The 16,130-nt window shown below is 36.1% G+C and overlaps 4 protein-coding genes across 4 annotated transcripts; 1 reads left to right on the forward strand and 3 right to left on the reverse strand.

Moving 5' to 3' along the window:
* On the reverse strand, positions 1 to 5,137 carry LOC111371070 (laccase-14-like). Its single transcript, XM_022992986.1, has 2 exons — positions 5,002 to 5,137; positions 1 to 1,224 (listed from the first exon to the last, which is right to left on the reverse strand). Exons 1-2 carry the CDS (start codon positions 5,135 to 5,137, stop codon positions 155 to 157), a joined length of 1,206 nt encoding a protein of 401 aa, XP_022848754.1. The 3' UTR covers positions 1 to 154.
* Positions 5,106 to 5,938, forward strand: LOC111371214 (protein DMP2-like). Its single transcript, XM_022993109.1, has one exon. It carries the CDS (start codon positions 5,191 to 5,193, stop codon positions 5,749 to 5,751), a length of 561 nt encoding a protein of 186 aa, XP_022848877.1. The 5' UTR covers positions 5,106 to 5,190; the 3' UTR covers positions 5,752 to 5,938.
* A 2,003-nt stretch (positions 5,939 to 7,941) lies between these two features.
* LOC111371479 lies at positions 7,942 to 10,705 on the reverse strand. The gene is made up of 4 exons (XM_022993499.1): positions 9,695 to 10,705; positions 8,848 to 9,055; positions 8,628 to 8,757; positions 7,942 to 8,424 (listed from the first exon to the last, which is right to left on the reverse strand). The coding sequence occupies exons 1-4, from the start codon at positions 10,549 to 10,551 to the stop codon at positions 8,165 to 8,167; spliced, it is 1,455 nt and encodes a 484-aa protein (XP_022849267.1). The 5' UTR covers positions 10,552 to 10,705; the 3' UTR covers positions 7,942 to 8,164.
* A 1,495-nt stretch (positions 10,706 to 12,200) lies between these two features.
* LOC111371480 (putative TrmH family tRNA/rRNA methyltransferase) lies at positions 12,201 to 15,384 on the reverse strand. The gene is made up of 4 exons (XM_022993500.1): positions 15,031 to 15,384; positions 14,365 to 14,466; positions 13,251 to 13,377; positions 12,201 to 12,685 (listed from the first exon to the last, which is right to left on the reverse strand). Exons 1-4 carry the CDS (start codon positions 15,253 to 15,255, stop codon positions 12,468 to 12,470), a joined length of 672 nt encoding a protein of 223 aa, XP_022849268.1. The 5' UTR covers positions 15,256 to 15,384; the 3' UTR covers positions 12,201 to 12,467.
* Between the last annotated feature and the right edge of the window lie 746 nt (positions 15,385 to 16,130).

The following is a 16,130-nucleotide window of genomic DNA, read 5'->3' on the forward strand; positions in this document are numbered from 1 at the left end:
TTAAATAGATGCAAGCAAACAATTCCTTTATTCAGATATATTTACAGATTACACAAAAAAGGAAGCACACAGTACAAAATTTCAAGTTGCAACAAGCAGCACACACTAGTATTAAACGATCTCCTACATAAGAGATCTCCATTTTGTTCAGCATTTAACACTTTGGCATGTCTGGAGGCGGACGAAGCATTTTAGCATCTCGGCTCTTGCCATTTTTAACAATGAATACCATTCCCATTCCCCAACTTATATGACGCTCAAAATGGCAATGCATCAACCACACTCCTGGATTATTTGCCTTGAATCTGATTGCTGTCCAACCATTTTTTGGAACTGCAATTGTTTCCATTAGAGGAGGGTCCGCGAGATTATAATGTTTAGGGTCTTCGTCTTTATCAAAGTTTCCGATTCCCCATCCAACTACGTAAAAGCTATGTCCATGTAAGTGCATGGGATGATCTATCCCTGCAACTGTGTTTGTTCCTTGGAAGACAAGCTCCACCTCAGAATTGTGGTCAAGAACAACTACATCTGTCCCATTTCGAGGTATCCACAGGTCTTGAGGGACCAAATCTTGAGTATAATTGAATTGAAATGGTGGATTTTTCGGGAAGTCATTTCCATAAACACCTTTGATATGCTCGTAATAAGCTTGAAGAATGTCGACTCTTGGTAGCTGAAAGGTTATGTTATTCACACTTGCTGAAAGACGGTTGTTGAAAGGTCCTTCACATGAACCATTGGCGCAAGGGATTACATTAATGGAAAGGGTAAAGAACAATTTAGTTCTCACTTTTAAAGGAACATCAATAGGATATTTCTTATTTGCTAAACTTTTCAGCTGTCCAGTGAAATTAACTGAAGCACCTGTATCATTGAAATCAGGAAAAGTTGGGAGTAATGGTGATGCTGGTGGAGTATAATTCCCTCGATACTCAACAATAGCTGTTGTAGTCGTGTTGTCATAAACGCCTGCACTGGCATAAACCCTTGAAGCCATGTAGTAATGGCCAGGTTTCTGGTTAGCTTTTAACAAGAAATCAATGGTTTGGCCCGGAGAGATGGTAATATAATCACTATTTATGGGCTTAGTATAGCTCGCATCTGATCCAACAACAGTTATATTGTGGTTTGCAATTTTAAAGAACATAATGTTGTTCATGACGGCATTAATCATTCGGAGCAAATACGTCTTTCCGTAATCCACTGTCAACTTGAATGTATCTGCAATTGTGTAAGCCAAAAGAGTTTGTTAATTTGATGCTTATCATTTTGACATAGGATGGGCAATTATTTTAAGCATAAGCCCTGCCAAAAATGTTACATAAGAATTCAATTCTATTTCTTTAATATGACTTTACAAATATTTAATATCGGTTGAGTTGTGGTGCCGGCGAAGTAAGGTTGGCATATTGCTCTACTTTGTACTAATTTTTTCTATTAATATATGAGGTAGTGGACAAAGCAAAACTTCACNACGAGCCCCGATTGACATACCTAGGCTCGAGAGACATATCGCAACGGTTCAACATGATTCAATTGGCAAACGATGAACTTATATTGTCGAACTATGTGACCGCGTAGTTTCTTCAACCTGAGATCTTTATTATTTTTGTTAAAACTCTATTTTTATGATAACTTTGTAATCTTTTATACTATATTTCCGTTTCAAGTAGGGATTTATGCGTTTCCTACATATAGATTTCATTATTCTACATTGTAAACAACTTTCATTCATATCAATTAAGAGATAAATTTTGTGAGCATATTTTACTTTCAATTTATTGTTTTTTATTGAACAAATTTCGTACTTATCAAGAATTATTCCTTATGGCGTTCAAATAAATCGGGTGAGATTCGTGAGTTTTGTAATCAAGAGGTCAACAATTGTGTTGATCACTTGGGTTCAATGTTTTTGAATCAAACTCAAATTTTTTATTTATTGGTTTTTTTTGGGTTCGATTCAATCTCTTGTGGATTTCGTAGCTACTATTATTATGTAGGTTCACATCAATTTTGTTTATGATAAAGGAGCTTAATTCATAATAAAATGGAGGGAGAGTCAAGGGCGACCTGTAGGATCAATTGACCCCCCAGTGTCTGACTTTTTTTTTCTTTAGAATGTCTAAGTATAAAACATATACTATAAATATCTTATGCAACCAGCTACTTCAAACTCAACTTTGTGCCTTTGTTTCTCTCTCTTTCAATCTGCCGACTACGGACTATTATTTCCATTAACGGTTTAAACCGTTTGAAAGTTTGATTATGACCCTTTAACCGAAAATGTTTGGGTCCGCCCTTGGGGAGAGTGGCATAGTGTCACCTTTCTACCCACCTATGGAAAGTGTCAATGTGCTGGAAAGAAGAAAAAACAATTAAAAAGTTTATGTATAGCTTGAAAAAGTAAATTCAAATTTTACTTTTGTGTCCTCAATTGTTATTCGTATCTGTATCTTCTCTAACTTTTGGTAAAAGCTGCGAACATTTCAAGTTCATATTCGTATTCAGCATGAAAAATTCAGTGGATTAGGCTTTTAAATCACTAGAAAAGCTGGAGAAAATGAGGAGTTTTGATTTAATTCAGAAACGATATTCATATCATATTCGATTGACAAATGAAGTTATAGATAACATTGTTAAATTTGTGTCCTGCCCACAATGTACGGGAGGTTATTGTACCCATAGCTGACGTGACAATGTGTCAAGGACCGCAGCTTTACTTAGCCCCTTGACACTATCGCAGCCGCAGTTTGCCCAACTTCGGCCGCACATTGTAAATATTACTTCAAGTTTGAGTTGTAATTTTCGTTTCATTGTAATAGTTATTTTAATTGTAAAATAGCTCTGATATTGGTAAAAGATTAGTATGATTCCTCGTCTTTTAAACGTCTACTCCCGTCACTTGGGTTTTTGTTCAGAATGCTATTATAGGGGGTATTAGTCATTCAAAAATCTTTCAAGCTCACTGGTGTCCGCCCCCTGCACCAGCATTTGTAATTTTCTGCTTTCATCAATTGTAATGTTCAGTTTTCAGCAATCAATGTTCAATTTACTTTCAATGTATTCAAATTCTCAATTGTAAGCTTTCTATAAAATTGCAATCAAATTTTCTTTCGTCCCGACGCGACCGAGAAAAGGCGGAAGGTAGTCTAGCGGAGCAGACTACTGCCGCACGGTGTCCCTTTCTGTGCCAAGAAGAAAGGCACCCCGTGAAACAATGCCATGCCAATGAAGCATTAATTGTTAACAATTCAACAAAAATTATTGAATTGTCAACAATGACGGCTTAACTTCTTGATATGATAATGTCACATCAATTGTGGACACATTTTATCTTGTTCACCGTGGATGAGAGGACAATTCTGTTTTACCATATGTGCTAATGTAAAATATAGACGAGAAAACTTCGTAATATCGAGTTCGGCATAGAAGACTATGCCTATGTTTGGTAGAAAAAAGCTTTTAACTAATATTTAACCAATTGAACATATAATTACTGTTAAAACAAAATATTAGAAGAATAAAAGAGTCATAATTTTTTACTTGAAAGATTTTTCCATCTTTTTGCTGACTTAGTACATATAATATAATGTAAGGAAAACTTACACGTTTGCAAGTTATTGCGTCAACCCAAGGGTTCCCCTTCGTTTAAAAAAAAATAAAAATAAAAATTACACGTTGGTTTGAGGTCATAAAAGTTGAGCCTGGAAACCATAATTAATTTAGATTATTAAAAATGTCTTTTTCAAAAAGTAGATTTTTCTAAATTAAATGAATGCTTATTAATTAATTTCTTAATTAAGCAGACATTTGGATAATTACGTATATCATGTAAGTGGTTAAGTTGAATAGATTTATGATTTATGAATTTGTCAAATGAGTTTGGTAATATTAAATTTGGTTTAATCTTAATTGTCAATGTTAATTTTATTTCGATCCTATAAAAAATGGTTTATAGTTATTATGTCGTTCACGTTGGTTGATTGAATGATCTTCACTTAAGATGTGTTTAATACGGAATATCATAGAAGATTGAATATACGACTCAATTCAGTTCATCGCCACATCTACAGTTACATGGTGAAGCGAGCGTCGAACAATTTAGTTATTACTTTAATATTGGATTGATTACACGGCACATTTTTTTTTTATTGTGGAGTCACCGTCTCTACTTCTAATGAGAGTTGAGCAAGCAAGATAATCACTATAATAAATTCAAGTTGGTTATTTGAATCATATTTTGTTATTACGATAAGTTCTATGCTATACATCTATATCTCCAAAGCTGTTATTTAATTTTGAAGTGTGACAATTGAAATCAATATTATAAATAATTAAAAGTCACTACTTATGTTACGGTTATACCTTTATTTTATTTCCACTTCAAGCTCATATATTTAATTGCTTCCACAGGTCCCTAGTTCTTCAATATTTTCAATTTGTCTACTTGTCACTTTAGTCCCTCTACTTTAAACTCCCACTCATTAGTTCAAGAATTTATCAAAATCTTGGAAAAAAAAAATATCGCGTGATATATTTTCTTGATTGATCCAAACCAGCGATCTAACCAAATTCAAGGCAATCTACCTCTGATAAGATAAAGCTCTTCACTAAAAGATATTTCTATGAACTGTTCTATCGACGTATTAATCTAAATGGGTTTGACACAAGAATAAAATAGTAGAATCGTTGATAAGTTTCCATACAAACGAATTACAATTTAAAACTCCAGAAATGTAATGGAAGAATTTTTTATTTTTCTTATTAAAGGACAAAATCGAGAGTTTTTAGGAACCTTAAGGACTCTAAAAAAATAAATTATCCCTAATTCATGAGTGGGATAGTTTTTTGTAACACCCTAAACGTGTCTTGATACTACGTAACAAACATAATCATATGGCTACGGATGGTTTTTTTTTTTTTTTTTTTTTTTTTTTTCAAATATCATGAAACTAATTATATAATACAAGTTTCTAAACTTGAAATGAAACATCATACACCTTATCTTTACGGTTGGAAAAACCACCATCCTAAGAGTAGAAGCAAATAAATAAAATTTCCTACTTCTAAGATCATCCCATTTTACGTAGAAGCAACCCCCACCACTCCTATAAATCCCATAAACTTCTTTCATTAATCCACTGCACAAACGCAAAATCCAAATATTTTGCACACATACACCAAAAAATGTCTAATTCTAACCAAACAATGTCAGTAAAAGCATTATCAGGCATTGGCAACCTCATTAAACTCCTTCCAACAGGAACAGTTTTCATGTTTCAATTCCTTAATCCTGTCTTAACCAACAATGGCCAATGCCACACCATAAATAAGTACTTATCCGGCGTACTTATCGCGGTTTCTGCATTTTCGTGTTGCTTTGCATCATTTACTGATAGCTATGAAGATAGTGAAGGAACCAATCATTATGGCATTGCAACAAATAAGGGCCTATGGCCTAATTCATCCTCACAGGACTTGTCTTCTTATAGGCTTAGATTTGGGGACTTTGTTCATGCTTTCTTTTCACTTATTGTATTTGCTGTTGTGGCTTTGTTAGACCCTAATACTGTGGAATGTTTCTATCCATCTTTTGAGTCTGCTCAGAAGGTTCTTCTCATGGCGTTGCCACCAGTTATTGGGGCGATCTCTGGCTCGATATTCGTGATATTTCCAAACACTCGCCATGGCATAGGGTACCCTTCCAGCCAGAGTTCGAGTACGAGTTCAAGTTCTGCTAAATCTTAGCCACATGGAAAGAGTTTGATATGAAAAATAAGTGCTTGAATGTTTGTCTTATTTTTTATATTTTTAATTTGTGCATGGAGGTTTTACCTCTTTAAAAGTATGAATTATGAATTATATGTTGTGATATGCATTAAATGATTTCTTGGAAGTTAAATAAATCTAAACTGGCATCGTGCTTTCAAAAGAATTTATTTGTCATTTTCCATTCCTTTCCAGTTTCGGAAAGACCACTAATTTCTATAATCTAAGAAAAAGTCGTCGTAAATGTTTTTCAAAGCTTATTATTACTTTGAAGTCGGGCTACTCTATTTTTGTCCACACATTTCGAAATCCCACAACTTATAATCTAATAAAAGCTTTGCCAAACATGTTCAACCTATTAGGGAAAAAATGAATTTTTGAATAGTGTATTGATATGAAATCTTTGGTTAAAAAATAAGGAAAAATTTTGGATTTGCGTGTAATATTATTTTATTGAAAAATGTGTAGTTGAAATTATGTTAAAACACTATTGAAGAATTCATTTTCTCCCAGGAATGGGGATCAAACATATAAATAGAGTTACGTAGAACCATTTCTTCCACCTCGAAGGATGGAGCGTCTAGCTCTTATCGTGAAGCTTTAGAAGAGTAACTCCTATGTAGAGAGTGTCGATGATGAGTATCGGTGTCAAAATGGCAGGTAGCTCAACCTAGCCTGCCAAATTAGACGCCACATTCAGCCGTAAATTGGAGTGAACAAGACTGGTTTAAGCCTAGACCGCACTCTCTTTTAACTTTTGGGACCTGACTGCCCTATGACCCCTCACAATCGCAGTCGGTCCAGACCATCCAGGTCGACTTCGGACCGGTTTTTCTACAAAAGACTAACTGATTTTGTGAAATAATTTAAAAACATTAAGAACACATGGTAAAGGCGGTCTACATTAATCAAAGAGCCATTAGTTATGTCCTGGCTATCGCTCGCAACAAGGCATGGCAAACTAGGATTGAATCGATTGATAGGATTGCAAGTCCATGATACGCTAGAATTGGACCTTGTTCTATTCTATTCCTCTTTCACTAAAGAAATAGCAGTATGGGTAAAGCTATTATCGTTGAAACACCTTCACGGAAGACTGCAAGGGTACTCAATTATTATAATTCAATGACATTGTATCAAGACTTGATATTTGATTTTAAAAGATTAATCTTGTTACAAGGAATAACCCAATTTATTCTATTTTTATTCGATGTGGAACTATTCCTTAACAATTCTGCCCATCTCTCCAATCTCAGCAGAATTTTCTTTCTTGATTGTGTATTTCAAAAAAAAAAAAAACTATGGAAAATGCCATCTCAAGAAGTTACTTACTGCCTTTGGCTCCCACCATTTGTAATGATGAATGTACACCTTTTTAGTTTTCAATAATGGTTAGACTTACAGCCTATTTTAATATGAGTTAATGACCCATATCATTAAATATTACATTTAATATTTTAAACCCAAATCAAACCCAAATCAAATTCAATTAATTCCAACAAAACTGGCCTAGGAAGGATTCGTCTAAATCTTTCGCTATAATAATGCCTTCCGTCAGTATGAGTGAACGTGTTTCCCAGCTCCCGGTCTATCTAAACAACAATGGTTCTAATAAATTCAGCCTTGTCATGGCTGGTTTGGGTTAAAATTAATAAAGGTGGGTAGAAATGGCTGCAGTAGATTCTTCTGACCAGAATTAGTGCTTTAAATTGACTCCTTTCTATCCGTCCTGCCCTTTTTTCAGTCGAGCGCCAAACAAAACCTGTGCTGACCAGGAAGCCCTTTCCAGCGAAAGTACTATAAGAAAAATTTTTAGTCTTCATGTATGAAAACTTAGATGAGAACAAAAGGAGAAAAACTGAATATTTTGGTTTCGAAGGCACTAGATACAAGGAAAACTCAGACCGTGGGGATTCGATCAAGGCATAGAGTAACTAAGAGAACCATTCCATTAGGGCGAGACAAAATGGGCATTCTAGTTGGAAGAGAGGCTGTAGGAGTTTTCCCTACAGAGTGAATGGGAATGGGTTAGCATGGTGCAGCCTAGAAATGGTTCAAAAGGGAACAAGAAAAAAAACCTATCTTACAATTTTATTCAGTTGGTTTAACTCTGTAGGAGTCACGAATGCTATTAATATCTTCTACAGTAATAGTCCCTCGGGCTGGGAATGTAATGACAACAATGGCAATCCCCAATAGCACATTTTGCAGCTGCTACAGTTTGAATTATCCAAGAAAATCATTGGCCTTTGTATCATCCGAAGAAATGGAAAATACCAAAAAGTCCAGCCAATTGTACATAACTATCACATTGAATGTTGTAACTTATACCAAAGCAATCTACTCCTCAATACTGTATACAAGTCAAGGTATACTGTTCTTAATGTAAAAATCAGGTGTTTGGTTGCCAAATACCTCTTGAAGAACAGGATTTTGTAATTTTTACGACTCTTTGGTTCAGCTTCTTCTGTCTCTTTTCAATTCTTCGAGTATTATATGCTACTCTCATTACATCTACTTTAACTATGTGATGATCAGAAGTGCCTTTCGATGAAATCACCGAGTAGGATCCAGGCACGAATGTGTAGGGCAGGCCCTGTGAACCCAAAATGTAATCAACTCGAGTTCCATACTTGCATGTTCCCTGTACATCTGTCACAAAGAAACAAATACATTGGTGAGATTAATACCGAGAAAATTATACAAAATTGGATAATATAACATGTTTGGTAAAGTGGATTAGACCACAGTGGAAAGTATTAAAAAAGAAAAAGAAGCTAAAAATCCTAGTCATTGTAGTGTTCAGTATGAACTAATATTGCAAACCAAACTGACATGAGAAAAAGGTAATTTACTTTGGCCTCTGGCGATCATAACAACTGGTTCACATTCCCCTGGGAAATCTTTAGCATCTGTATACTCATTTTCCTTCAAGAATTTCATAACTTCAACTTTTGGCATCGGCTTTCCTAAATCCGCGTAATACTATTAGGATGAAAACACGAGATTTATAATTTCACTTTAAGTACTTGAAAAGGTCAGGTGGTTGAAGAATAGATATTAAAACGACTTTACATTTACAATGTCAGTCCACCTCTCTGATGAATAATCTGATGCATCAAGAGAGTTGATGCCTCCTGCTAAAATATGGGGATGATCATTTGACTGGATTATTGCGTTAATCTGTTTCATCCTCCAGTTTTCGTCTAAGTGGTCGAGTTGGGTGCAGTAGAAGTTTAGTTCCCCTGTCCATGGCACATCGATTGTAGCTTTTATCACATTCCTTCATGAAAGAACAGAAATTTATAGCAAGTCAGGCTATTGAACGCGGGGTCAGAAATAAATAGCAAATGAAAGCATTACAGAACCTATCCTGAGAACAATGCTTTAAAGGTCAAGATGAATGTAACGAAAATGAAGATAGGTAGAATGGACGTGTGGTCATTCTAAAATGGATAAGATAAGAAATGAGAGTATGAGCAAACAAACAGAGGTGGCATTGGTTGAGGATGAATTAAGGGAATGACGACCTGGGTGGTTGGACTCAATTTTAGTATCGACCTAAAGAAGCTCTCTTTCATAAGAATGGGGGGACTTCGGTTGAGCAAATTAGAAGAGGAAGGGGTACTTCAAATTTAAGATGGAAAAATTTACTTACTAATGACCTAGTAGCTTTGAATCTCCCTGTACATCAATCGATAATTATAAAAAAATCATGAAGGGTTGATGTAGCCGACTCTAAATCTATTGAGAATAAGAATTTGTTGTTATTGTTGTATCAGTGTTTGCAAGTGGGCACATAAATATGTAAGCTGGAGCTCTAGGTTAGGAATGATTTCTACACTCGTGCTAGTTTGAATGTGATAAGTGAAACATACTAAATATAACCTTCAAGGATACTGGAAAATTTGTTAAAAATCACCTGAAATCTTTATCATCGTAGATTTTTTGAACCTTCCACTTCTTAATAGGCCATTTTGAAAGAACAGCATTTCCATACTCAGGAGCCCAGCTCTCAGCAAACACATAATTCATCCCCAGTGCACGAGCCAAATCGGATAACGGCTTCATATCCTTTTCTTCCTCAGCCTTTACATCCTGTAAAGACAAAATATCAGCATCCACTTCTTTAAGCACATCAAATATGGTTCGACTTCCATATAAACTCGCATCTTTGATCCAGTTTGCCATGCTCGCAGGGAAGCATATGGGAGATCTCACAGGAGCCAGGCTGTTGAAACTAAAGTTTGTCGATGAATCCTCAATAACGTTAATAACCTTATTTTGAGATAATGATATCTCATTCTCTGGAAGATTTATTGAGACTTTTGCTCTTGGTTTAGTAAGCTTGTTCTCACCTTCAGAACCATTGATCATTGGATGAAGTGGAGATTGTTTGAGTATGCCCTTGGGACGGCCATTCACGGACTTCAACTGATTCTCAAATGTCAAACAGTCCTCTTCATGACTGAAAACAACTGATTTCTCGGCCTTAGGAATAGCAGGTGCAAGGGAGAATAAGGCAGCATTGAAAGTAGCGAGTCGAATAGGCCTCTGTAAAGAGGTACCATTCACTTTGCCAATATCCTTTCGGGTTGCTGATCTTTCTCTAATCTGTCCTTTTGAATTCAGATTCCCTAGCCTTCTGATTACAAGTTTAGGCCTAGGACGACGCCATATTAGCCGCCGTATCTTAGAGCAAAGGCGCTGAAATCTCCGGCTAAGAACATACAACATCTGTCTGGTGTGTGAAAGTTGTAAATGCTCTCTTGATGACATGACACAGACCGTGATTAGCTTCAAAATTCTAATAAAAATGAGTGATCCTTCTTTCCTGCTGGCCCTTGAAAAGGAATATATAAAGAGATGGGGTTTACAAATATGTTGACAAATATAACTTATAGACAAAAGAAAAATCCCAACTGCTCCAAAGACTGAGGTGGAGATTGACTATGGAGAGCATTATTGTTCACCTTCTTTTTCGTGGTAACATAACACACCAACTCCCACCTATAAAAGCAAGACTTTTCATTATCCGTATAGGAATTAGAGGTATCAATCGGGCTACCCCGCGAGGGTATTGGTCCCCTACAGCCGGGTCCAACAATATCCGGCTCTAGGGGTGGTGCAGCCTACGTAGCTGAGCCATGCTGGGTGGCCGGCACATTTTGATACCTTTCTAATGGAATCCAGAATATAGAGCCTGGGATAGAAGCAACCGAGAAGTTTCAATACTATAATAGTACAATAAATGTCCTCATAAAATTGTTTATTTCTGAGAATGGAACAGTGGAACCTCATAAATTAAATCAAGGAAATGCTGACTATGTATGAAACTGTAGATGGTCGTGCAAAATATTATTCTTTTAACAAAATCCCGAGTGTAAAGGGAGCTAAGAGAAGGTAGCCACCTAATTGAGAAAGGGAATGGTTAAGTTTTAACTCCAGTCTCCAGCTAGATGTTTGGTCGTAAAGTTAGCTGGGCGAATATGGCAAGGCTGGCATTTTTGCTATCAGTCCCTGTGCAAGGCCAGGTTCCAACAGTTCCTTTAATTTCTTTGCTAGATATTCTCAAACGTTTAAAATAAAACAAAGAAAAGGAAATGGGTTTGGAAAGCCAAGTCGCTGGCTTGGTCCAGTTTTACACCTCTAACTGGAGTACGTTTTAACCGATCAAAAGCATCGGATTCTTTTTTCGTACACTTTTCCTGTTTTGATGTTCACTTCCCTCAAATTAATTTTAAATAGAAGATGATTGAGAAGAGCATTCCATTCTCCACACACACACACTAGTATAATATTACTAATTTCATCAAACGATAATGGTGTTTGGTGTAGGATAATTGTTCTTTGTCAATAATAAGATTGATTGATTGATTGATTGATTGCAGATATCATACATGTTCAATCCTTGGCCTTATAAGAATTTGGTGACTAGGCTCTCAAGAAAGCTTGTTGGATGGTACTAGTTGGTTTCAATGTCCAAACCAATCCCAAGTCAAAAAGAAACTTGTGGTGTGTGCGAGCGAGAGGACGAAGATTAGCATGGATAATTAACCCTGTTCTGAACTTCGACCCAGAAATCAACTCAAAACAGCGATAAGACGGGCTTTCACGACACTGCTAATTAGAAAGCATGTACATCACATGACACGATGATGAGATAACAATCAGAAATATTGTCTCAACTGTTAAATTATGAAAATAATATAATGAACAAATAATTGAGATTTCTACACCAAATGCCAATAGACAGATCCCTCAAACAAAAGGTCAAACGATGCTTACCTACTGAACAGTATTAATCTAATTAGCATTCAAGCACCATCTTCATGCATAACTAATTGCAGCAACTGGTAATTGTTTAACTACTTTTGACACCTTCAATGATGAAAAAGAATTTGTCGGAAAAAACAAGGATGAATTCAGATCACAAACTGAACACAAACATTAATATATTGATAACTGTTGGCTAAATTATGATAAGTATACACCAATTTATGTGCTTACACAGAAGCAATTAACGTATTACATTGTCATTTCATCTTATGTGAAGTGGACTATGATTTTGAACTGAAGTTTGTTGGTTCTTGCTTCTACAGTGATCATAGCAGCAACATGCTGATAAAAAATCCACATAGCATTTGCCGTAGAAGTAACGTACCAAACCAAGTAAATTTCTAATTCTCTCTTCACTATGAATCAAACAATGCATCCAAAAGATTAGGAGCAGCTTCATCTTTTCCACTCTCATCGAAAAATCCATTTGCAGCATTTTCCCTTTTTAATTTTCGCTCCTCAATGACAGATGCTGCTGTTTCCGTGCAATAATTTCTCCTTGTCTGATTAACAGGTTTTTCAGCCACAAGAAACTTGTTTCCTTCACGGGACCTCTCGGAGAATCCTGCCCAAACTGAAACAAAGTTTGCTAAAATCAAACTGATCACCATAAACAGCAACAATATCAAGTAAAGTAAGTACAAAACCTATATTATCCACCTCATATCTATTTGACCAAATCACTAGCTCTTGTTAAGGTCTATGTAAGGATTTATACAGGAATATATGTACTTGCGCTTCTGTTAATTATATGTCTCAACTCTTGCATAGGAATACTGACGCCTCCAAACTACAACATCCAACTATATTAGATAACACCTTACTAAATGTTGCTATATTAGAAGAACTACATTGGCATGAAATCAAAGCACTGAAAGATTTCTAGGACCAAAATCTAATTAAATGCTTTCTCTTGCTACTAGTTTTGATCAATACAGTTAGTAATTTAGTAGATTGTTCATTGATCAAACCTTTATCAAATTTCTAGGTAAACTCAATACAGATGACTGGTAGATCTAGAAGGTCCCGTGGGATTCAGTAGGAATATGCTAGTAATTTATTCATACAGAGAACCAGGAGTATAAGTAGAATTAAAAGCCTGGTCGATGAGTTTGAAGCACATCACAATTTTACCACACCTCCAAAATGATGTAAGACGATGGAAGCTGCAACAGTAACGTTAAGAGAGGCAGTGCCACCCCCAAATTGTGGAATATAAACAAAGAAGTCACATATCTCACACTCCTTTGCAGAAAGCCCAGTTCCCTAAGACACAAAATAAAAACATTATGTAATTCCTGTGAAGAAACCAGTTGACAATTAGCAACATCAAGTATAAATTATTGCTTCTCCGAGAGTAAAAAAAAAAAAAAAAAAGGAAATGTGAATGTCTTAAAGTTGTCTCATTTGAAATAGATACTTGAAGTTTGAAGAAGAAGTAAGAACTTTCATACTAAGATGGGTCCATGACCTAATGGCTTTAGCTTTTAAGCTCAGGCCTGTATATTGGGCTTCATTCTCCTTGTCTGCCACCAAAGAATTGGCATTAGAGCCATGGTTTGATCCGGAATCAGTCTTCAAACATTTGCTGTGTATCCTTCTTGGTGTTTGATCATATTTATCTTTTCAGGATTTGTTGATGAATTCTATATTGTTCGTTTCCAAAGTTCGTTGTTCTTCACTTCTCCCAGGTTCAGTTGCATCTGTCAGAGTTCATCATGATGTTGAAGCTCTTGTTCAAGAGAAGAGTGCTGGACTTGGCTTGAAGAGAAAAATTCACATATAAGGGGGAACTGCAGGCAGACTTAGCAAGACCACACATGATGGGGGATCTTCCAAGATCACCGGTGCTTTAGTGTTGTTACGAGCTGAATAGAGTTGAAAATTGAACAACTAATATACTAGAACAGGCCCAAAGCCTAATTGCTCAAACTTTTCCAACAAGTTGGGTTCAAAATGGATGGGCTTGGTTCTCCTCGATTGTTGACTAAAACACCCGCATAAAAATGCTTCCACCACTTAACATTATTGGATTTATTAACAAGAATTTGAGTACTTTTTTTGATACAGTAGTAAGATAAGATCTAGAGCAGCAGAATATTTTCATTATATTACAAGACAAAGAGCGTTCATAATAAACAATGCAATCTCTTCATTTATTAATAAATTTTCAACCTCACCTAATCACCAAAAATAAAGTCAATTTAAATTTTGGAAACAGAAGGAAATGGTAATCAGTATACTGTATCCTACCTCATTGCCGAGAAGGAAGGCAGTGCTCTTCCTGAAAGGATGCTCATTTACTGCAACTGCATTATCTGTGATCTCCACACCACATATATCGCAGTCCCTCTCCTAATCAATGCAAACATTGCAAAAATCGAAAAAAGTGAACTTCAGAGAAAAAACCTGCAAGATTCTATCTCATTCTGCAAAGTAAAATTACACAATCAACTATTGTTTCCGAAAAGAATTAACATCATATCACACCCATAAAACTTTTCGATCCACCATTGGTTTTGCAATTTTTATTTTTTTCACAAAGCATCTAAAAATATTGAATAACTTAGCCAATAAAAATAAAAAATGGTATCTTGTCATATGGAACCTCAAAATGTAACACATGAAACTCAGAAAACGTTTATTATAAGGGAAAAGTCATTCAAACAGGCAATTCATTATTTTCAACCGGAGAATTCACTTTTTATCATCACATTCTTGTTACCATCTCAAAGTCCATAACTCACAGGTCAAAATCGAAAATATATTGAAGGGATAAAATTTCATTTATCCCTAACACTGTGCAAGTGTATGTATAATTAACAAATTAAAAAGTGTGAATCTCTTTCCAACGCGTAACAAACACAGATATACTCTTACACATATAATCAAAAAGGTAGTGTGGGGGTAAAGGAGCACCTTCAAGAAGGAGGACGCAAGGGAAAGGGAGTGAAAGTGGCGAAAGCGTAAGTGAGAAGTGGATCCATGGCTGCCGAAGGCGTTGAAGTCGCGGCGGCCAACGAGAATCAGCTCCGACACCCCGAAGGCGGTGGCGCTACGTGCCAATGTCCCCACGTTGTGCCTCTTGGCTATGTTGTGCACCACCACGTAGCTCTCATAGTTCTTCTTCTCCCCGTTTTCCATATGTAAACTTTAATAGGTGATTGCTTGAGGCGGAGGCGGCGGCGGCGGCGGAGGCGGAGGCGATTTTAGGGGCACTGGATATGGCTTTTGTTGCGAAACTTGATTCTACAGAGTAGTAGGAGAATGCAATTGATGCTTGTGAATAGTTTGAGGATGAAATTGATGACAGAGTATAGTTGGAGGATGCAATATAAGCTAATGAATAGTTAGAGGATGTAATTGATGATAGTGAAAAGTTGGAGGATGAGTTTGATGCTGTAAATAGTGAGAGGACTCAATTGATGTTTGAAAATAGTTGAAGGATTAAATTGATAACAAGAAAAGTTGGAGGATGAATTTGATGCTATAGAGTAGTTGGAGGATGAAATTGACCATATCAAAAAGTTGGAGGTTCAACTTGATACTATTGAAAAGGGTGAATTCAATTGATTGTAGTTGATATATTGATGATGAAATTGATGGTACTGAAAAATTGGAGGATTTAATTGACGCCAGTGAATACTTGAAGGATTCAATTGATATGTATAAAATTAGAGGTTCAATTTGATGCTACAAAATAGTCGAAGGATTAAATTAGAGATACATAATAGTAGGCGGATGAAATTGATGATACTGAAAAGTTAGAGTATGAATTTCATGATAGATGATAGTTGGAGAACGTAATTGAAACATACTAATAGTTGGAGGATGAAATTGATGCTAGAGAATATTTTGAGGATGAAATTGATGAAATTGAAAAGTAAGAGGATGAATTTCGTGTTAGACTATTAGTTGGGGGCTTCCAGGCGGGGGCGTGATGCAGAATGCTTGGCCTTCTGCGCCAGAAGCGACACCCGAAGGTCAGGGACGGTCAGACCGAGGATTACCCGCGATTG

Source organism: Olea europaea, chromosome 22 (genome assembly GCF_002742605.1).
Source record: "Olea europaea var. sylvestris chromosome 22, O_europaea_v1, whole genome shotgun sequence".
NCBI lineage: Eukaryota > Viridiplantae > Streptophyta > Magnoliopsida > Lamiales > Oleaceae > Olea > Olea europaea.